At 37.6% G+C, this 24,093-nt stretch overlaps 2 protein-coding genes and 1 long non-coding RNA gene across 3 annotated transcripts; 2 read left to right on the forward strand and 1 right to left on the reverse strand.

Moving 5' to 3' along the window:
* Positions 1 to 49: 49 nt before the first annotated feature.
* LOC136249930 (transient receptor potential cation channel subfamily A member 1 homolog) lies at positions 50 to 10,470 on the forward strand. The gene is made up of 18 exons (XM_066042068.1): positions 50 to 304; positions 424 to 592; positions 3,624 to 4,359; positions 4,412 to 4,589; positions 4,639 to 4,746; positions 4,793 to 4,890; positions 5,008 to 5,151; positions 5,310 to 5,415; positions 5,755 to 5,894; positions 5,946 to 6,052; positions 6,105 to 6,472; positions 8,259 to 8,460; positions 8,521 to 8,568; positions 8,621 to 9,030; positions 9,256 to 9,444; positions 9,497 to 9,565; positions 9,705 to 9,908; positions 9,960 to 10,470. The coding sequence occupies exons 1-18, from the start codon at positions 125 to 127 to the stop codon at positions 10,242 to 10,244; spliced, it is 3,741 nt and encodes a 1,246-aa protein (XP_065898140.1). The 5' UTR covers positions 50 to 124; the 3' UTR covers positions 10,245 to 10,470.
* Positions 9,966 to 18,610, reverse strand: LOC136249929 (uncharacterized). Its single transcript, XM_066042067.1, has 21 exons — positions 18,131 to 18,610; positions 16,117 to 16,863; positions 15,942 to 16,056; positions 15,712 to 15,863; positions 15,532 to 15,655; positions 15,329 to 15,477; positions 15,172 to 15,280; positions 14,996 to 15,103; positions 14,637 to 14,801; positions 14,396 to 14,557; positions 14,161 to 14,335; positions 12,710 to 12,811; positions 12,564 to 12,652; positions 12,457 to 12,513; positions 12,255 to 12,403; positions 12,064 to 12,208; positions 11,250 to 11,384; positions 11,066 to 11,197; positions 10,871 to 11,017; positions 10,638 to 10,810; positions 9,966 to 10,589 (listed from the first exon to the last, which is right to left on the reverse strand). The coding sequence occupies exons 1-21, from the start codon at positions 18,604 to 18,606 to the stop codon at positions 10,433 to 10,435; spliced, it is 3,768 nt and encodes a 1,255-aa protein (XP_065898139.1). The 5' UTR covers positions 18,607 to 18,610; the 3' UTR covers positions 9,966 to 10,432.
* A 1,485-nt stretch (positions 18,611 to 20,095) lies between these two features.
* Positions 20,096 to 21,232, forward strand: LOC136249931 (uncharacterized). The gene is made up of 3 exons (XR_010698382.1): positions 20,096 to 20,161; positions 20,261 to 20,315; positions 21,074 to 21,232. It is a non-coding gene; the product is annotated as an uncharacterized lncRNA (long non-coding RNA).
* The last annotated feature ends 2,861 nt before the right edge of the window (positions 21,233 to 24,093 follow it).

Raw genomic sequence — 24,093 nt, forward strand, 5'->3', positions numbered from 1 at the left:
AATAATATCACGTGACTCCATGTGGTAGGAAGCCACACGTTATAGATAATATAGTCATCCATAGTAACACCTGGTTAGTGCGTGTAATTTAGAGTGTAATTTGTGTAATAGACACTGCTTTGTTATGGAGCCACTGGACAGCGATAACCGATCGTTGCCGCGGTTTACTGGTGACAAACAAAATGGGACCCCACACACTAGCATCAGCGATCTGCCACAAGTGCCAACGGAGTCTTCAACCCGCAATCGAAGGCGAAGTGAAGTTCAAGAGCTAAGGAGCAGGGTAGAACTACTAGGAACTAAGGTAGAGTCGATATCAGTCAATAGGTGTATAGCTAGCTATAGCTAGTGTACATGTTTGTGTTGTATCTGACAGTATGTGTCGCTATGCCTAATAACCTGTGGGCGTCCCACGTGTTATAGGCAGCAGCTGCAGGTGACATTACTGCATTGACCAACATATTGGACTCGATTGGTGGAAGTGAATCAAGATTGATCAACCTCAGAAACGAGGTTGGCTACAACATGCTGCACTATGCTGTAGCTTATGGGAATAAGAAAGCAGTGAATTTGCTGTTGAATAGAGGAGCAGGTATTTTGTATACTTGAATATTGCAATAGTAGCTACTTGGATACTGTAATTTTTAATTGCATGCAAGGTTACGTAACGTCTTCAAAAATCTCTATATCACTGTATATATTATCTAAACACATTAATTGCTCTGTAGCTAAATAATCAGAGATTGTGTAACTGTGTAAAGGTGCTAGAACAGAAACCAAGAAAAATGAGGAGGATTTATAGGTGATTTTCACCTGAGGTGTCATACTCTCTTGGTGCTAGCTGTAGTGGAACGCCTACTCAATTACAGACACTGCAGATACATACACTACATACTGTAGTAGGTAGTAATAATAGGTATTAAAATGGAATTTCATTAGGAGAGTTTAAATTTTAAGCCTATAAATATCAAATTTGTAAAAATACTCATGTGAAGCCATTAGCTGGTCCCCCATATCATAAACAAGCAGACTAGGCTTCATGGTTGTCATAAGCAACTTGGTTGTGTCAATACACATGTTTATAAATTTGAATGCCTCCTATTTTGTTTACAGAATAGCAGTAGACAGTATGTGATTGGAAAATGTTCAATTATAGTGAATACTTACTAATATACTCGTGATACTGTATTTGGTTATGTTCTTAAACTGACAGTTGCAATTGAGTGTACATGGTCATGTTAACCATTTGTTCATATCAAAACCGAAGTGAAGTTTTACTAATAGTTCCTCCCTCCTCATACCCGAGATACTCACACAAACACATACTGGTGTGCAGCTGCAGGCGCGGCTACTAGTTCATTTAATTTAACAAACACTACATACACTAATTACAAAACTTAAAATAATGTTATAAACACTAACTACACATATTAACTTAAAAAACTCCCTACTTGTGCCTAACCAGGGTGGGGGCCTACGCAGTGCAATTAATTAATTTAAGACCCACTGTGCCCAAGTGAGCCTAAGGGAAAAAACAGATAGGGGCTTTTTTTTTTTTTTTTTTAATTTTGGCTGCCCCTAACCGGAAAAAACCAAGCGTATCCACCCTATTAAATACAATGCGTGCTGTGTGCGAAAAGTCCAGAGTTAGCAGCAAAATCTTCACCATTATCTAAATCTGTTAAGGATATACACCAGACACAACTGGGAGGGGGGGGGTGGGCCAGCCAACACTGTCGCACCTGTCAGCCTAGAATGAACATGCGTTCACACTTTAGCTATATAAATACTCACACATGAATCACGTGCACTAACACACATGCGCAATGTATTACGGTGGGAGATTATTTTCTGTCTAATTCGCAAGCTCAACCGACATAAAATACATTTATGAACAGCTTAAAATTCACTGAACTCCGTGTCATTTTGGTAGTCTTAGTTTAGTCAAACCAGTTGGTTGAAAAACCTTGTTGACAGTTGTCCTATGTAAACACATGTATTAAATATACTAAACACAATTAGAAAATGTAAAAAAAGCAAGCATTAGCACCCATTATCTCTACAGCACACTATATACAAAAGATTAAAGCTTTCTATACAATGCCACTCGAAGTGATGCTGTAATGTTACCATAGCAACATTTATTTACTGTTGATTTCAACGTAATATGCACTCCATACAATTTTCTATTGGATAATTTAATTATTCAGGTGGGAAAACCTCCCAAAAGCAAGCTGTTACCTCAACCAAATTCTCTAAACATTTGGCTAAATTGCTGATTACAAATCCAGGAAAAAGCCTTGATTACATGTTCAGGTACTTAATAATACAGTGGGAAACCCTGTAATGTAACTCTAAGCACTTACTTCGAGCGGTGCCTTTTCTTTTGGCCACTTCACAAACTCTTATATGTCACTCGAATCACCATTCATCAAGCATTCCGATAAGCCATATCAGATCTCCTTAAATTAAACTATGCAGACATGTGTGTTTAATAGATGGTGTCATTTTTGCTAAAGTTGACATATATTATCAACTAACACAAACAATGGAGTTTTTTAAAAATTTTAATTGTAGCTTATATGTTAGAAACATTCACATGAATGTTATTCCTAATTACAAAATATTGATTGCCACATTGGAGACTGCTAGTCTCGTTGTCAGCTACCCACATGCTTGATCAAATGTGTGGGCAGCTGGGGACGAGACCAGGAGACTGCTTTATGTCAGGCAAAATGACAGTCATAAAATATGGTTATAAGTACAAGTACTCAAATATTCCATTTTAACTGAGGGAAATACCCTAGATCAAGATTGTTAAAGTTTCTACAAAACCCCATATAGTGTTAGCAAATAGAATTCTTTGCACAGAGCAAACAAAACAGCATTTAAACTGGAAATACACTTATTCACAATGGGAAGTCCTAGGACAGAAAAAAACCTATAGTAAAAAAAAAGTTTCATAGCTGTCTGCACTTGTAATTATTTTATAGGTTATCATGACACTATTTGATTAATAATAATCACTGACATGTATAGAATATTATGGCTTCTTGTAGTCATGTGTAGTATACTAGGACACACCACAACTGAGTGTATTTTGCAATATTCTCAGACACTGGTGTATACAAAGATATGGTTTAAATGACTATCAAGACTTGCATCATAGTACCTCACACACTGCTAATAGATGTGCATGCATCCTTGCTTAACACATGAATGCATCTGTGCGTGTGTACACATACATACATGCACACACAAAAGCAAAGTGTCGCTGGTGCAGTCACACCTACCCAGTGAACCAGCACTGGGACACCTGTGCACTACTCAGGTGCTAGGAGTCAGCACAGGGAAATCCTCCTGATAATCCACAGGAGGCTGTACTATGTCTCACAAGTGAAGGTGTGGACATCTAAAGTCCCACGTAGACCTTCACCTGCTATATGAGACATGGACAGTTGGCATTGCCAACACAAGCACACACACACCACAAGCACACACACACACACACACACACGCACGCACACACTACAAGCACACACAGATGTTAATAGACTAAATCAAAAGACAACAAATCTGTAAATCATTGCTTCACAAATTGTAAAAATTGTTATATTTTGTAGATCCAGATTGTGTTACAGATGAAGCTATGCTGGAATCACCTTTACTTCTATCCATCAAGTACACGCGCAAATCCAAGGATAACTCAACTGTCATACTAGGCATGTTGCTTGAACATAAAGCTAATGTCAACTGGCAGAACAGTAGTGGGGATACTGCACTAACCCTGGCTACCAATGCACAGAATATTGCCATAGTTAAACAACTGATTGGTGTCAATGGAATTAGGGTAGATATATCCAACCTAAATGGTGACACAGCACTGCACATTGCTGCTTCTCGAGATAGTATAGAAATTGTGAGCATTCTACTGGAACATGGAGCAAGCATTTATGCTAAAAACAAAAGTGGTCGGAACCCAATACATGTTGCTTGTGCTAATGGTAATACAAGTTTGCTGCGAGTTCTTCTAGAAAAACACTCCATAGAAATTACCAGAATAGTCCGTGAAAGAGATTTGCAAGGGAACACACCATTACTGTTAGCCAAAATAGCTCCAGTAAATGCCCACATCCTTGTGGAGTACTTGTTATCACTGAATGCTGACATAAGAGCCTCCGACCACCATGGGAACAAAATCTTACATTTGAATGGAGAAATTGATGACCTTGACCTGTGTGAAGTTATCATATCCAAGTGTCCCCAGTTGCTCCACAGTGTGAACTATGAACAGGAGACACCATTACACATAGCTGCTAAACTGGGCTATAGGTATTCCGTCCAACTCTTTTTGGAAAAGTATGTAGCTGAGTGTCTTATTAATTTTATGTAAGGGTACTTTTTGCATTAGGGGAGCTGACTTGTTTGCAAAGGATTCTCACAGTTTCACACCATTTATGGTAGCAGTTGCAGCAGAACACAAAGAGGTGTTGAGGGTTATGCTTGATTCAAGAGAACTAGATGGAAGTGATAGAAGCAACTCAATTGTTGTCTGGGCTGTGGAAAATGACTATGTGGCACTACTGCAGGTAAACATAATTGTGAGTTCATGGTAATATCTATATGCTGTTAATATAGGCGATATGGGAACGAGACCACCAGTCATTAACAGAACCAGACACACTGGGAACATCACTGTCACTCCTGCACATCGCTGCTGCATCTGGAGCAGTAGAATCTACCAAGGTCTGATTGTGTACAGAATATATAAATTATGAGCATGTATCCTCAGGCAATGTTGGCCCTACCACAAACTAGAAGTCTTCTAACTGTGACAGACAACAAGAAGAGATTCCCCATCCACATAGCAGCTGAAAATGGGCACTTACAGTTAGTCATATATGTAGATGTAATTACCAATGTATAAAATTTGATGAAACTGTATTAATTTGCAACAAAATCATGACTACAGAGCCCTTATAGTGGTCACTACACCCATATTTGTAGGATTGTTACATTGTTGTGTGAAGCTGATTCAAAACTCAACATCAAAGACTGCAACGGAAACACACCATTACATCTAGCTTGTATCAGTGGACACCTACAAATTGTCAAATATCTCTTACAGAATGGAAGCAGCTCTACAAGTAGGTTAGTGGAATTTTAATAGTGGTACTTTAAGTGTTTCTGGAATTTTAATAGTGTTATTTTAAGTGTTTCTTCAATTGACAATTATGTCTATATTTGATGTGCATTTTTGATGTAAGATTATTAAATAATTAAGGCTCCAGAGATTTCCTGTGTTGCAGAAATAAAGATGATTTTGATGCAGTTGCCTGTTCAGCAAATGAAGGACATGATCACATTTTGCAGTATCTTTTGTCGTTGGGCCTATCACCAAACGGAACTTCCATGGTAAGAGACAAAACATAAATATGACCGGATTTGCGAAAAGGGGTCTTCCACACACACATCCAATTTACGAACTTTGGCAATTCATAGCTTCAGATAGGAAAATGGTATTGCCTTGAAATATGGACAGTGATGAGTAACAACATAGGTTAATACATGAACAAAATTTCAGGGTAGTATCTTTTTTGAGCACAAAGGTATAGTCGTTCAAGTTCATAGAATTGGATGTGTGTGGAAGACCCTTTTTCGCAAATCTGGTCACAAAAATTGTAATATCACTGCAACTGTTGCAAAGCATAGTTATGATTACAGATGGTGCTTAAAACGTTTACTTTTTGATAGGCTTGGCCAATTATTTTAGCATCAGCTAAAGGACACAACAAATGTGTCAAGACCCTTCTCAACCACCAAGACATTGATGTATCCATAACTAACGTTGCTGGTTACAACTGCCTTGCTGAAGCTGTCATCAATGGACACAAGTAACTAAAATTAAAACTAGTTTTGTTTACTTAAAAAATGATTTGTTACAGAGAAGTTGCCTATGCTATCCTGTCCAGTAAGTACTGGAAGAGAGCCATGAGGATGAGTACTAAAGATGATATTACACCGATGAGACTAATGGTAGAACATATGCCAGGTAAACTATACCTAACACATCAACCTATATGTGTTACTATTTAACTGTTCAGATGCTGCTGAACTTGTGCTCTACAAGTGCATAGACCTACAGTACAAAGAAGAGCATGGCCATACATCCATTTCTGCAATTGATTACTGCTATGAGTTCATAGAAGATTTTCAGGACCCAAGAGAGGAGTGGTACTGTCAGTTGATGACACACATCTATCATGGAAAAGCAGTAGAGGATGGCATTGTAGCCACAGAAAATCCTCAAAATCGTCATCATCCATCACAAATTCCCACTATACGTTTGCAATCGTTGGAAAACATCAATGCGTACTCCAGTGCTGAAGCTATCTCTCATGACCTAAGGAAAAGAAACAACAATTGGGGTCCTAAACAGTTCCAAAAAGACAAGCACGTTCTTCAACTGATGGTAGGTAGCATTGTATATCATAGATCCACACAAAAACAGCCAAGTCAACTGTGAAAAAAAGGTGAGGCTGGGTGAAAAAAGTTGTGAAAAATCAAAGGTGGCGGCCAAGAAATGGCTGCAATGATGTTAATGCTAACAAGTGTTAATAAAGCACACAGCCAGTATTAAAATTTTATTAGCATTAACACCATTGCAGTTATTTCTTGGCTGCTATTTTTCAATTCACAACTTTTTTCACCCAGGCTATTGAAGGCTGCACCCTTTCTCACAGCTTGGCTGTTTTGTGTGGATTTCATTTCTTTTTGTACTCTGTATGGCCCCAAAGCCAGCCTTTTTATTTTTAGTCACATTTCTTCTTATCTACAGACACAATGATGATTGTACGTAATGCTCTAATAGAGCACACACAGCTTTCAATAGAACACACATAGAATGTTCTAGAACAATCTAGAATTTTCATTGGTAGATCTATGAAATTTTACTATTAAGTAAATTTTACCTAGTAATTTCATTTATATAAATTAAGTGAGGTGATCAGCTGTGGTAGTAGTGGCTCACTGGTTAAGGAATTGGGTGTTCAGCATGAAGGTCCCTGGTTTGAACTCTAGTAAGTTTTTATGCACTTTTTACCCAACAGTGACTATTGTATCTTAACCCCACGATTTAGAGTTGTTTGGTTTTTTGCTTTGTAACTCTGTTGCTATTACTTCTTCGTTTTTAACCATCAAAAGGCCCTGCTACAATGCCTAGCCTATGGCACCAAATTTCACCGTAAGCAATTTACCCTGTAGCCATGACGGAAGTTTGATCTTTTTTTTTACGTGAATAAATGTTCATAGCACCATGGACATTTATCAGATTCCTTTGCAAAATTAGTACATGAATTCACATTTATATGCTCTTTATCTGTACCATATTTCAAGGTAAATGAATTACAGTGTTGGGCAAGTTACTTTGTAAAAGTAACTAGTTGCATATTACTTGCAACAGAACTATTTAGTTACAGTTACATATTACCCATAAAATAAAGTAACTGTAATAATATTACATATTATATTACTTTGTGTCCACAGCCGTAAGCTGTCACGTGTGAAACTACCACCTTATCACGTGACATGATTGCATTGTTGGACAATGTGCAAATCTTGGTTATAAGTAAGAAGCTAGTGAATAAGCTTCATTCAGTAGGCCTCGTTACTTCGTTGTAGTTAGACGTTACTCAGAGGATTACTAATGAGACCAGTAACTTCGTTACTTTTAGTAATAATATTTCGTCATATTAGACTCGTTACAGTAATTATATTACTTAGGTAACGCATTACGTTTGTAAGTAAAGTATCTTGCATTATATTACCTGTTTTCATAGCGTATTTCGTTATATTACTTTGTTACCACAAAAGTAATAATATTACGTAACGCGTTACATAAGTAACGCGTTACTCCCAACACTGATGAATTATGTGTTAACAAGTTTTTCAAAGTGTGCGAAAAGAATAATCTAGGCCTCCGTAGACCCGTTACGAAGAAGAAACAAACGAAGAAAAAAATCATCACTATGCCTGCTCATAATTATATCACGAATGGCTAGAGCAAATTTACTGTGTGGCCTACCCTCCTAGCAGACAGCTATATATATATTTTTTAAATGGTGTGCTTTGGAGAAGGGACCATGGAGCTATGCAGCCATAAAAATCATGTTTTTCTTCCTCCTGTCAATATACACACAGTCTGGCTGGCTTTCCTTAGCTGCACAACACACTACCATGATATGTGCTTAATCTGTTAGGCAAAGCATCACAGGACTCAGCTACTGGAGCACCCACTGGTTGCAGAGCTGCTCAACTACAAGTGGTGGATTTTTGGATACCCATCTTTCTTCTTCCAGCTGTCTATTTTCTCTTTATTCCTGGCATTTCTGACAGGTTTTGCTCTACTCCTTCCTTTGCCAAACGATAATGATAATGCATGTGTAGCAAATGAGATACGTTGTAAGTGCAGCATCATTATGTTGTAAAATCAATATTATTATTATTTACATTACCATACAGTGAGAAATGATACAGGTATGATAGAGGAATTCAATGTGACCTGCCCAGGTGAGCATACTGGAGTATCATATTACATACACATGCGTGTGTATATCTACAGGCATTACTGAAACCAGAACAAATACATTAAAAGCATTGAGAATAATACTATACATTTTATCAGTCATTGGAATTATCATCGAAGTGGTCCAGCTCATCACCAAAAGACACACATATTTTCTTAGTCCACACAGTTACGCAGAAGTAACTGTATACACCATTGTTCTGTTCTTTATACAAGTTGATGAGAGTGACTGCTGGTGTAATAGTAAACTTATGTGGCAACTGGGTGCAGTTGGCTGTGTCTTTGCATGGCTAAACCTAGTATATATCTTGAAGAGACTGCCATTCACTGCTATTCCAATAAACATGATGTTGAATATTTTAGTGACTTTCTTCTCTGTGATTTTGCTGCCAATTCTTTTGATTGCCACCTTTGCAGTTCCATTCTACATGTTACTATCAAGACCAGTGAGTGATTGTGTTTGTAACAGTGGGTATGGGCTTTTTATATTATCAGATTGTAAGTTATGCCGTAAATAAGGTAGTGGTTTCCATAAATTATGATCTCCTTAATCTGTAGAACTCTTGTCAAAATTGTATAGAAATTGCATATGTAATTCAACAGATGTTGCACCCCTGGCTTGTTGTACATGCTAAGCTAAGAATATTAATGCTGAATTTATTTTTAACCAGGATGAATTTACACCATTCCGTACATTTGGTCAGTCATGTATAAAGACATTGGTTATGATTACTGGAGAATTTGAGTTTGATGCAGTGTTCTTGAATAATGTTAATGAGAACATATTCTATCCAATCCCAACCTATGTATTGTGGATTCTATTCATCATATTGATGCCAATACTCTTCAATAATTTACTGGTAAGATGACAGTGTGTTTGGCTGTTAGTATGTGATACCACTGTACTTATAGGTTGGTTTGGCTGTTGGCGACATTCAGCAAGAAAGGGACAAGGCTAAACTGACCAAACTAAAACTGCAGGTAAAAAAGCTATCAAATATCAGATGTTACCAGCATAAAAACATATCGAGTGTTTGTTTTAAGTCTAAGTCTTGAGAGTTAAACTATCATAACTTGAAGTTGCCTAGGGGGGTTATCCTATTAATTTACACACGTACAGGTTGAGTTGGCACTTTCTGTGGAGGAGCTACTGACAATGATAAGAAGATTTTGGTACAAAAGTGGAGACAAATATTATACATCAAAAAACATCCCATTGTTCTTGTTTCAAACAGTATTTAGCACCACCATGGAGCAGAAATCAAAGAATATTAAAACAATTGAAAGAGATGATAAACTTCGTAACCATCTGAATGGAGTGCTCGTAAGGCTATGCTAAACTAAACTGAATGGTTTATTAACTGTTTTGTTTCAGGATGTAGATCCTTTGGATGAAATAAAGACCATTGTTGAGAAGCAAGAGAGCGATACTACTAAACTGAAAGAGGTGGTGAATGACATGCAAGAAAAGTTTGAAAATCAGGAGAAAACGTTGCAGAAAATTTTAAGTGCTGTGGAAGGTCTTAGCAGTGGCCCATCACGATTTCAGAGTAAGAGTGTCAAGACTGTTCGGTACCAACTGAAGAAGATCCAGTTAGATAACCCTGACTTCCGTTCTACCAGTGTTGATGACGGCTCATTTCCTTTACTGCCACAATAACAGAAGTGACTGCTGCACTATAATTGTAGGTGCATATTGCAACTGATGTAACCTCTCTAGTAAAATAGTCAAATATGTGTAAGAGTAGTTCAACTTAGGTACGAATTAATGCTGTCAATATGCAACATAGTCTTAGCTAATTTAAAGTGCACAAAGACACTGCACATTTTTAATTTAATTACTAAGTCCTATTGTTTTCTTGTTTTATGATGAGTTATCACTAGTTCTTGTTTATCATCAAATTCCACATAAGATAACATTGGAGTACTTGCCACTATAGCAGTGTCATCACTAGCTGCTACCAGTTGTATTTCACTGCTTCTTGACCTTTTGTAGACTGCGCACCTATTATAATTTGGTTGTATACTAATCACCCATTAAGTAAATTCTGACCTATTTTTGCATCTGTTATAGATTATAGTATAAAGTTTCTTTGAAAGGAGGGCAATCAGTATTACCAGTGGAAGGTAATAGAAAGGTACTAACATTGCAGCGTGGTCACTAATACTATTGAACTTTCCACAATCATCAATGTGAGACTTAGTACCAGCTGTAAACACTGGATCCTATATGTATGTAATTCCAATATATAGCAATTAAGAACAGATTCATATATAGTAGCTAACCTTAAATCTATTTGTCAATGCTATTGTTAACAGTAGCAAAATGTCCACAAGTGTGAATACCTCCAGCAGGTTGATGTAAAACATGTGATATGGTTTAATGTATGCAAGTACTGCCACATAAGCCATGGTTAACAGCAGCACTGGTGCCTACAGAAAAAGTGCAAAATTGACTACAAATTGCCATTAGGACCTTACTAAGTTTCCAGGCGATACCACCAAGAGTATGATGAACAACAATCTCATCAGTAATTCCACTGGTGCCCACCAGTTGTACTCATCAGCAAATGGTATTTTAAGAATTTTGGCCATAGATGTTGCCCATTGTTTCTGTAATTACAATATCATTTATGTTGCAAGTATGTACATTTGTACCTCTTACCTTAATCTTCCTCATAACAACAGCTGTCACAAACACCATTATCAGAACACAGAATATCAACACAAGGATAGCTACAATTGCTAATGGAAGGTGTCCCCCAGTGAAACACTTCTCTGTGCCATCGATATACCATCTCTGAATAAAATGGAGACACATGATAGTCATAAGATACACATTGTAAGCATAGTTGGGGGGCAATGTGTGTACAAATGTTACATAATAAGGAGCAGTGATGAGTAATATAGCACATTACATGACAAAAGAACTAGTAATATAATACTTTTTATGCATTGTTTCCAGCAAGTGAATGATTGCATTTTGGCACTGGAGACGACAGCGTTTCAGTCATGAACAAAGATTGATGGGAGTGCCCATGATACTACAGTTTGTGGCTGAACTAGACCAGAGAAATGCATGCCTCGCTCATGTCACTTGCAGTTGTACGCTGGGAGCCTGTATTTAGAAGACTGAACTTATAGTTTAAAGCTTGTAACAAACGAATAAAGAAATAATAAAACTAGTTACAACCTTCAGAGTGATGTGTAATATGGGAATAATATATATGTATCTGTAATGTGTTACATTGCATAGAAGTAACGAGTAAAATGTAACAAGTTACATTTTTTGAGTAATGACCCTGGCTCTCAACATTGGTAAACCATCAAATGATGGAAAAGGGAATGGAGTTTATTGTTCTCTTATAGTTTAAAGCTTGTAACGAATGAATAAAGAAATAATAAAACTAGTTACAACCTTCAGAGTGATGTGTAATATGGGAATAATATATATGTATCTGTAACTATGATATGCATACCGGTCTCTTGGTCCCATCAGGGTCACTCAATAGTGGACAGTTGAGGATGGACACTGAAGTGTTCACCACATCGGTGTATAACAGTAGTATCAGTAGCCACAGTCCACTCCATGACAATCTCATGTTCTTAGCAATCTTAAACTTCCTGTTCAGTAGACATTGACATGCTGAATATGCAAAAATATGCTCACCTGTTAGCAGTATACAGTACAACTGATATGATAACTGTCAATAGAAATGGAATATATCTGAAACTGTATGAGGCTAATGCAGTCATTCCAGGGTACAGGCAGAAGTCATATGGGAAATAAAAGTTGGCAGCACTGCTGATGTAGTGTAACTAAGTAACACAGTCAAATATGCTTAACTTTATACTGTGAAAGAGTAGCTTACATAAGGTTGAACTAAGTTAAATGTGGCAGGGAAATACTGAGCAGCAATCGGAATAACCTAAAAAAACACCTTGATGATAATACAATATATTAACTACAGTATACTACCTGTATGTAGAACATCAGTGGATACAGCCATGATGGCATTGAAACAGAGCTAAGTAGAATTGTTGCTATCAATACTACATCAATCACCACTACAGAGTAACAATAGACTATATCATGTGTATATGTAGGAATGTGTTGCTGTATACCTAAGGTGGGAATCAACAGCAGGTGAATGCTCTTGCAAAATTTACATTTGGCGAACAACACACTCACTCCTTTGTCGTACTTGCATTTTCCACACAAAAGTCCTGTAGAGCAAAATACAGTGAAACCTCATTAATAGCACCACCTATGGGACCCATGATAATATGGCCAAAAAACAAAATGGCCTTATTATTGAGGTTTTCAACAAACCAACAACTGCCTAGTTGCTGTAACAGCAATGTACAATTGATCTAAACACACTATGTAGAGTTTATCACAGAGAAAGATAGGAACATGCAATGTACTGGCAATTATTTCAGACATAATGGTTGGAATATCATGAAGTATACTGCCTGAATAATGGGTACCACTTTCAGTAGTTAAAATATGCACTTAAGAGCAGCAACTTTGTAATGATACCTTAACTGTCTACTCAGCTGGCCTCTTTACTGAGGGAACATTGTATTAGTTTTACTGGCCTTAATAATGAGGTGGCCCTATTAACAAAAATTAAATAAATGTAATATAATGGAAAATGCATTTGGACTTGCTGGACTTGGCCACTATAATGAGGTGACCTCATTACTGAGGTGGCTACTAAGTGAGGTTTCACTGTAGTACTGTAATAGTCCAGGTGGACATAAAATGTGTGTGAACTTTGAATACAGAAAAGTTGGGGAATCAATGGTGGCAATCCAGAAATGTTTATAACAGTGGTTGACAGCTAGTGCATGCAGGCATACCATTATTTAAAGTTTATTGATATTAACATTGCTGCAGCCATTTCTTAGCCACCATCTTTATTTCACAGCATAAAAGCCGTACCTCATTATACAACTTGATTGTTGTATTTGCATTTGCAAACCCTTAATAAAATGTTTACAATCTATACCAGGGGTGGATCCAGGAGCTGGCAAGGGGAGTAGTACACCCAGGTCAAGGGGTCAAGCTGCAAGTAGTCAGGGAGAAAAGTTCTCTAGCTAAGTGTTAAATGCACACTTGATGTTTTAGGATAATGAAAGAGCTGTATACATTAGTCATATTTAAATCTTGTTTAGTAGCAAAATTCAAGCACATGTACTATTAGAATCATTGACTGCATGCTCTATTAGAGTATCTTGTTGTTGCAAAATTTCTTCTGTAGCTACTTGGCTAAGCAAGAGAGAGGATCTCTGTTGTAATGAAGCTAGCATGTATACAGTTTCTTTGTACATGCTTCAGCAGTACCATGCATAGCCTGAACAAGTTGCCTCTGAAGGGGAAGGGAGTGGCATCTCCACTGCTAGTCCAACATCGATTGCTTAGCTATGATTTGCTACGGATGCATGAAAATAAAAATTACGTTTTTTGCTGCTGTATAATGTACACATGTCTGTTGTGTGCCTGCACCGGTTTACTTGGCAGTACAACACATTATACAGTATATCTTGATCCATGTACATATCGCTCATACCTTCCCTATCACACACACACTGATCATTCTCATCATCATAAGAATACACACTAGTACAAGCCTCAGAATTATCATCCACTTTACTACACTGACAGTAACCCGGAGGACAATGATGATATTCCAATATGTTCTCCATTAATGAACCATTGTTTATGAAGTGTGCCCATAGGTCCTCCTATATATGACACATTTCAATACAGCGTGGTCACTGCAATATAACATATTATAATATTACTTGCAGTATTAGTTTCTTTCTAGATTTGCAACTCTTAATGTTCTGATCACGAACGTCACATTTACAATTATGTTCATCTGTATTGCCAGTAGCATTTAACTTGTGACCAGGAGGACATGGCTTCATCAGCAGGGTGAAGTATTTGGCTGGATGTTGAGTCAACTACATATGTGAGAAATCACCCTTATTTTCTTCAGCAGATACAGAATATATGACAAGCAAATGGTATGACTAAACTCACAGCAGATCGTGTCCTCAATGCTGATACTTCAATTGTGAAGCTACCATTCAGCAACTCATCTCTTATCTCTGCTCTGCTCTTGAATTTCAAGCTGTACTTTACAGTGAATGTTGGATTGGATGGCTGTATTGCCATAGCAGTTGGATCAAATGCAAATGAAAATCTCTGTTGAATAAAATGTGACATTCACATACAACGTTGAGCTACGTACAAGTGAATGCTCCAGTAGGCAGTAAGGAATTTACACTGATATGAAAGCATTTAATATTCAATCATTTGTGAATAGTTTATGACAATACATGCTATTTTATACAGCTCGACTTTAAAGACTCAACAGTTATTACTTTTAATTAGCTTACTTTTCCTCCTGAATTCTCTAAAATCCTGAAACTTTCTGATGTTGCAAAAAATTGCTCATCATGGGGCAAAATGGACACCTTAAATTGCTCTCCAGGATAGGCTGCAATCTGTATAATTACACACCAAATGACACACTTTGCTACACACTTTGCTACACACAAACTACTAGACTAACAGTGTCATTGTAAACAGTAAAATCAACAGCTGGAGTTTGTATAGACAGTGTTTGGTTTGAAAAATGATCTTCACTGTGACCAGAATTGATATTCAAGTTCTTTCCATCACTGCATAAAACACTAACTCAGCACATTAACTCAGAAGATAATACAAACCTGTAGGAGATGAATGGCCAACGCAACACATCACTAAGATTAGTGTAAATATATGGAGGACCAGGAGAATACCAGGAACACAGGTCTAGTCTGTTGGTATAAATAGCAGATCCTATGAGAGCATTGTTGCCTGTGAAACGTATGGAAACCTGCAGGGTATATAAAATGTTTGACTGGATCTGCTGTAAGTTTTAACTGTGTACCTTATTCCAGTTAATGGGTGAAACAGAACTATTGTGATACTGTATAAAACATAAAGGGTTGTATGAATTTACTGCATATGCTGGCAAAACAGTTCCCACTTCAACCACAATAGCAGCGCCCAATCTATATAGAACAAGCATCACACAATGACACAACACAATAGCATGATCACATCATACCCTCCTGTGTTGTTAGTGAACTCTAGTTGTGCTCCATCGTTCAGTGTCATTTGACTGAAGGTCAACATGTACATTGCTCCACCATCAACACCTTCAGCATCATTGTTAATAAACGATACGCTTTCATGGATGTAAATTGTAGTGCCAGTTGCCTACGAAAATGATATACTTACATTTGCATGTATACTACATAAAATATTAGTTCCTCAGCACCTCATTAATTAACTTACTTTTACAACAGGCCCTTTGTTGTTACTGAAAGTAACATTCTCAAATCTACCACTGTAGAAACTAAGTTGAAGTGTGGCACTGTTACTACTTTCTCCAAAATTACCATCAAACTTGCTGTAAACAAAAACAATGCCATATGTATCCATTCCTATACATTCTATCAATATGCCTCACCAGTTAACAAATCGGACTGGTGGTAGGTGTAGTCTGCTCCGGTAGTAACTGTGCGATGCTACATTAACAGAGCTACTATATGAGCTAGCTTGATTTTTGTTGAATGTGCATTTTTCAATTGTGATGAGGCTACCAGATGATCCAGCAAATGAAGGACTTACAAGTATACAGCCAGATACTTGTGCTTTGTTCTCTTCATATGTACAGTTGTAGATGGTGGTGTGGATTATGGAAAGTGGTGTACTATTGCCAAAATTTACAAAATTCTGTGCACCAGAACCAACAGATGCTTTATTTTTGATGAGTGTATTATTCCCAAACAAGTACGTTTGGTTGCCAACAGTTCCACTGATAAAATGAAACAAGCCACCACCATAATATGAAGCGAAATTGTCAGTGAAGAGACTATTGTTTACCACAATCTTTAGTGGGGATGCAGACTTAATTGTTATAGACATTCCACCTCCTCTTCCACTGAATATACCATACTGCAGCAGGGTGGATGTTGTGGAAGAAACTTCAAGTGCTGAAGTAGCTCGGTTGTTAGCAAAGACACAGTCAGTGACAAGAACATCTATATTGCTTAATGGAGCCAAGTCCATGTTGTAGCCAACTGACAAGCCACCTCCATTACCTTGAAAAGGCTTCCTAGTAAAATTACTGGTTGAATTATTATTATGAAAGATACAATTCTTCACAGTGACATTAGGCGAATTAAATATATTTAGTGCACCATGTTGATGGTTCCTAAAATAAAAATAAAAAGCATTGGTGGCAGCAGCAGTAGCAACAGCAGCCACAGTAACAGCAACAACAATGAACAGTAGCAGCAGTAGCAGCGGCAGCAGCAGCGGCAGCATCAGTTTAACTATCCAAGGCATTTCTTGTTGATCAGTGACCAGATGTTTTAGTAAACCAAGTCATTTTACTGGTGGTTAAATTCCAACACTATATATATACTAAATGGACATGACACTGTGATTTCTAGGTGTAGGTCCTAGCACAAAAATCTTCGTAGATTTAAAAACCAAGGTGAAGCCAAGGTTTTTATATATAGCATGAAGATTTGAGGGTGTGGTTTATAACCAACTTAGGTGTTTTTGGGTGTTTTATATGGGTATAGATGGAGTCATTGTAGGAGTGAATGATACATTGTCACACAATGTTAAAATAAGTTCGAAAGACATGTTTTTGTCAAAGAGATAAAGAAGTCGAAGCTTGCACCTTATTGCTGTTTCTTAAAGTCAGACTTACAGGGGTGGCTAATAAAGATAATGAGATAATGTAGGAAGGAAATTGACAAGTTGTTCCCAGTGCCCTCACAAACACGAGCCTATGGTGTTACAGCAGTGTGAAGAACAGGTATATAGAAACAGTTCAAAGATGAGGCTTGAGTGGATTATTATGGAAATGAGTTAATAATATTTGATTAAGGTAAATTTTTCACCATTCAACGTCACTTCAGCCTGACAGGTACTTTTTGGCATGTCTCAGTATGTACAATGCATGTTCGCAGTATGAAGATCATGCAAGTGCAATTTCAAATGTGCCAATGAAGACTGACCACACCCATATTACAGATGACACAAAATTAACCACTTTATGATGGAGATTACCCATGTAGGTATTTGGTAAAGTCCGTCTATAGACAAAACACACTAAACAGAATTATTCTCCGGGACTTGGTCTGCTCATTGTAACCACAAACATAGTTACAATGTTAGACTCTACTTCTCATAACCAAATTATTTTAGGCAGGCTTATAAATAAATAAATGGAGTGGTCAATTTTGTGTTGGCTAGGGTGACTAGTCAGCCGCTGTGGGGCATTGATCTTTAGAGGCCGGATAATGAGATCTTTAATTGTGAGGTCTTTAATCTCCTAATAGTATTAGGGGATTAAAGACCTCATTATCCGGCCCCTAAAGATCAAAACATATTATGCATACCCATTATCAAAGTGTTGTTTAAGTACAAGTATAGCTAAATACAGGTATAGCTGGGCTTATTCTTACCGGAACACACAATTCTTAACCACTACAACTGACACTTCTTCGAACACTATTGGCACTGGACAGCCATTAAATATCAATCCATCAAGCATAACCACAGAAACTTTTGAAACTGAAACATTTTTCAGCAGCTCCAAGTCTGACACCTTGTTTATACACTCAATCACTGGACGATCTGCCACGCCCATCATAATCAAACCTCCTCCAACTCCCAGTTTCAGCTCCATCAACCTCACAATGTCCAGCTGGTATACTTCACTGGTTAATACTAATCTAATGCACTTGTTGGTAGTGACTGTCTCACTAGTGAGGGACCGAGTTATATTTCTCAAAACATCGTCTAGCGCTCTTTGGTCCACGACTGTGACATTCCAGTTTGAAACTTGGCTTGTATCCGAGCAGCTGTCACATAAAGTAGTGCTAGTCAAATATAACACAAAAAAGCAAGACCAAAAACTGAAACTCCGATTCATTAGCATTTCAGATAGCGCTAAATGTGCGCATGCGCATTAAAATTTTATAGTCTCCATGTGCAGCATAGCAAATGTATTATTATTATTGGTAATACTGTGCAGACCTCTACTAGAGTATAGTGCACAGGTCACAACATACATACAAGTATACAAATTAAATAATTGCTAGTTTTGTTTGAACTGATCAATATCATTGGAGTCAATCACATTTTGGGGTCACTTAGATCATTCCAGATTTTGATTGCCGAAGGGAAAAAGGACTGAGTACATATAAGAATCAATCTGTGTCATTGGTATGTAGAGCATGTATCGACTGTATGTGCAGCTAGCAGTATATATATATATATTTGTTAATGTACAAACTCAATCATGAGTATATTCATACATATGTAGTTAGCTACTTATTTACAAATTTATATAATTGTTAAATAAATCAAGAGATGGAGCTTGGATAATATGATCATCTAGTTGGTTCCATAATTTTATTGTAAAAGGAAAGAAGGAGTTCATATAAGCATCTACCCTTGTTGGCAACTGCAGAAATCTTTGATGGTGACCTCTAGTTGTGGTGTTGCTTGGTCTAAACTGTTGGTGCACATTAATATCTACCATGTCATTAATTATTTTATACATTAGTGAGGCTCTCAAACTATTTCTTCGCTTCTCCAATGTGTGCCATTGTAAACTGTTCAACATTTCTGTCACACTAGCTGTTCTATTATAGTTATTCATCACAAACCTTGCTGCTCTTCTCTGTACCATTTCTAATTTATAGATGTTATGTTCATGGTATGGGGACCACACTGTACTGGCATATTCTAGAATGGGGCGAACAAATGTATTATAGCAGTAGCATAATACATTTGCACAGTAGTATAGCGTACAGGGGTACAAAACATTTCAGATGTTTCAAATGCGCACGCACGTGAGGAGCAACGCCTGGTGCCTCAGTGTGCACTGAGTGCCGGACAAAGTGCGCTGTAATCGGCCTACTAATACCAAGAGTTCATAATATATATATTTACCTGTGCCAAAAACAGCCCAGCTGTAAAAAAAGGCGAGGCCAAGAATGCACAATGCGTACATCGTGTTCATGGAGTAATTACAACCAAAAGACATGATATCAAGAAAGCATTTACAGTATAGGCACTTTTATGCATTCGTTTTCTATATGCTTCACATTATCACATCCAGCTAGCTGTACATGTGTGCTTGCAATATAAACAATACTATTACTACTGAGACGATAAAAGATGATCATATCAGAACAATTCAATATATTTTAATGTCATTCAGCTATAGTATGAAAATGTACTGTTTGTTCGATTAGAATTTTTTTTAAAAAAGTGATTCTACAGAAACCTGTTAATTTTAGCAACTTTTATATGCTCACCTGTATAGCACATGATATTGTATATACATTAGTTTGCCAGTGATAGTTATAAACGGCGAACAGAATGTAATGAATTTCCCGCCCACGCACAATTTGCGCCTTCGTTAAAATGGCCTTGCTCAAAGACGATTAAATGTCTAGGACGTAGTTTTCTGTATAAATACTTTGGTTTGTTTATCATGCTGTAATGTTGAGCTGCTGTGTTATGCTATAATAATATTAATGCTTATATTATTATTTTAATGATGTTTCTATTACCGGCTTTAGTGCACGGTGGGAAGTGGAAGCGTCCATGATGACGACTGGGCACTGTGCAAATAAGGTGAGTGTATGCTTTGTACAAAGAAGCCCACGTAGCTGTGCAGGGCTCATCTTCTGTATAGTCTTTTTTTTTGAGGGGTAGCCAACGTCCATGCAAAACACCGAAATGGTGTATCAGAGGGGTTGCCAACGCCCACGCAAAGCACCCAAATGGTGTGTACGAGAGTCCCAATCTTTATGTATTTTAAAAGCATTTAGTGAGATTGCTAACTAGTAACTACCTGTACAGTTGTTGATCTACATCTTGTTTCGTGATCGATCATTGTCTACTTTGTTAAACTCACTTTCTCCATTATTTTTATGTGATTTTGGATTTAGGATTTGGTTTCTAAAATATTTGTGTATTTCTGATTGGATTTCTCACATAGTGTACAAGAGTCCCAAGACATTGGCTACCCCTCGCTTTTTACCAAAAGTCAGTTGATCTCTAGTTGACAAAAGTAGTCTGACCATCTAATTATGATATTAGAATCTAAATTAAATTCTTGATCACAGATACACATTTCCCTTGTTGCTATATGTGGTGGACCACAAAATTAACTAATGTAAACAACCCTTACCATACCTTGTAGTGTTTTATTTTTATGTGAATGTGTAGTGTAGTGTAGTGTAGTGTGTGTGTGTGTGTGTGTGTGTGTGTGTGTGTGTGTGTGTGTGTGTGTGTGTGTGTGTGTGTGTGTGTGTGTGTGTGTGTGTGTGTGTGTGTGATAAAGATTTTTTTTAAATTCACCAAATAAAATGTAACCGTTTTTTCCACAGGTTTACATGCTGGAGATCTGCAAACAGCTAACTTGAAAGTTTTATATTGACCATTTTTTTTTAAAATTAATATTTATTTGATTACATTTACAAAGTTGGATCATGTGATCAAAATAGTTTAACGTGTTATTAGCATGATGTACAAGGGCTATTGACCATTGAAAAGTTGATGAATTAAACATTCACGAAAGGAATGCTCCATTACAACTCGCCCACGCAATATAGCGCGCGCGTCACTAATGATTAGTGCTCAGCCGGGGTATGCGATTGAGATGGTGATTTTTATAAAATTATTTGTATCATGTATAACGTTCGTCACGAACGGTATAACTAGCTGAAGTATTCAAGCAAGGAGCGATCTAGCCTTGTATCACCGGGATTCGTTAAAAAGTTCGCGCCTGGATTGTTGGGGTGAGCCAATATTTTCATTGCCAATGGTTTTATGTGTAATGTTAAACCCCCTACTTTGTACCATGAAAAAGGCCGTATTAAGCTGTTGCGTTTTACGTGAAAGTAGATGTCATCCTGGCCATTCCTGCTAGAACCGGGGAAAGGTTTAAAAGTTATCTGACGCTCCATGGCAGAGCCTTGAAAACCTGCTTCCAGTGTAGACGCGTGTATCTTGTAAACGAAAACAAGTTGATGTTGTGCTACTTCTAAAAACCAGGCGCCATGCAGCTAGCTAACTCATCTGGAATAACCATAGACAGTATATACTACTATGAATTAACCAACTGTGTATTACTACTTTACAATAGGGTAGTTTGGGTTGTGCAATAATATAATTAGCTATTTCTCGTAATTCATGAAATATTCGTAATTCGTTCAATTACGTTCCTATGCACTGCTAAGGAAGCGTTTGTTAAATAAACCGCTTTTACCAACATATTACACATAAAACTATCTTCTAAACTGTTTTATAGTGTGACTAACGTGTTTTTTCCCACAAATTCTCTCCTCAAAGCTGCTCTTCATTTTCGTTCGCGTACGTAAGGGATACGCCCCCTTTCAACTCGAAGCGATAGGCTATTCCTGGCAGTGTACGAGGCCTGCACCGTTGTTTTTCAGTTGCTAAATGCCTGAAAACCTCAAGGGGAAGGTAGTCTGAGGAAAGTCACCACACCCGTATTTCAGTCTGCCGAAAAGAAACCACCTCAGAGCAAAGTTCACCTGTGCAGAAGTTTAATACAGACTTCATTTCACTTTTACTTCTTACGTAAAAGCTGCTTTTATCGTTATTAAACGATTTTGCTCACGTGGGTGCGTACGGACAAACATAGGTAGATAGATAGGTACACACACACACTTTTACCATAGATAATAGAGTAAAGGGATAGGAAACGCAATAACGTGACGTCACAAAATACGTACATTTCTATTGGAATTCCATGTAGTACGTCACGAACATACTCGTTACGCTTGCTGCGCTTGTATCAAAGAGAAACAAATTGTTGTAACGACAGAATTTTGTAACCAACGACTGTGAAACTTCGCTACAGTGAACTCAAGTAAGTAATCGAGGGAAATAGGATGGTACCGACCCTCAAGGAAGTTATACGCAAAATTAAAGGAGATTGAAAGTGAAAAAAACGGCCCAAAAATTACTTTAAACCACTTTACTTTCTTCGTAAATATATTCTATCCTTTTAACTGTGATAAACCTATTCCTTACCATTTAACAGAGGGAACCAGAGGAAATATCGGAGCAAAACAGGAACTGTTGCTTGAAGAAACGACTAAGTATCTTCCATTTTTAACCAAAAGTTTTAACCACCTTGCAGTACAACGCAACGCTAAAAGACTGTGTTGGTGACACGCCTAGCTTACCACAAGATTCGAAAGTGGAACCGGCTATAAAAGAAGCGGTATGGACGAGGCATGTAGGTACGATGAGCGAAAGTGTGACAGCGTGTAACAATCACGGTTAATGCGATACGCTTTGTTACAAAATCTACGGTCTGAATTCTCTCGCCAAAATCTCTAAATACTTACTGTAGTCTGTTGGATTACTATTTACGCTGCTTAGAACACTAATTCTCACAAAACTGTCTTGTCCTTTCAAGTCACGCGTAACGGAAATCAAACCGGAAATTGCTTGCGTTTCCTATCCCTTTACTCTATTATCTATGCTTTTACGAAAACAATTTCAGTAAACCAGGCGCACGCCCACAGCCGGCCTACGGCCGGCTGTGGGCGTGCGCCTGGTTAAAAAATTTTTTTTTTAAAGTCGCTTAATTGTTTGATATGATTACACTGTATTGTTACCAAAATTAATTTAACTAAAAATTTACAATTGGTTTCTAGCTACTTGGCCATCTTTTCTTTTAGGTAGTGGTTACTGAACCAAAAGGTTTTTTATTTTCGCGTCTAGTAGTTTCCCCGAGCATTCGACTTTAGGGGACGCGAAAAGTAACATTAGCGTTAGGTTAGGCTCGGGTTCGGGTTCAGCTTTGGTTTCTTGTTCACCGTTAGGTTACGTTCTTCTTACTGTATTATAGCAGAGGAGGATCCAGACTTTTAAAAAGGGGGTTCCACTTTGGAATTGCAACTTCAGCCTAGCTGTAGGGGGAAGACCAAAAAAAAAAAAAAAAAAAAGGTCATCACCTATTGACAATAGCTGTCCCTCACCATAAATGCCCTCACCAACTATACCTCCTTATTTATAACTAGATACATAGCTTGCTACACTGCTCTTCAAAAGACTATACTGTGACTGTTCTATTAGAGTATCTCGAGTAAGACAGGCTCTCTCAAATGAACCCCCCCTGGATCCGCTCCTGTATAGTGTACTACGTGAGTATAGCGTTTATAAGGTAGAAAGTAGGGGTAGTGCATGGGTAGCGGCTAGCAGCGGTAGCATAGTTTTTTTTTTAAAAGAAAGAAGAATCGGCCCAAGTTGGCACTCCCATCCACCACATTCTACTCTACACTAAGATGTTCTATAAAATGGGTTTAGCCTATTCCTACACCTACATGCAGAGCTACTGAAACAGAACCTACAGAACACAGAATAGAAAGAA

The sequence above is a fragment of the Dysidea avara genome, chromosome 3, assembly GCF_963678975.1.
Source record: "Dysidea avara chromosome 3, odDysAvar1.4, whole genome shotgun sequence".
Classification (NCBI taxonomy): domain Eukaryota; kingdom Metazoa; phylum Porifera; class Demospongiae; order Dictyoceratida; family Dysideidae; genus Dysidea; species Dysidea avara.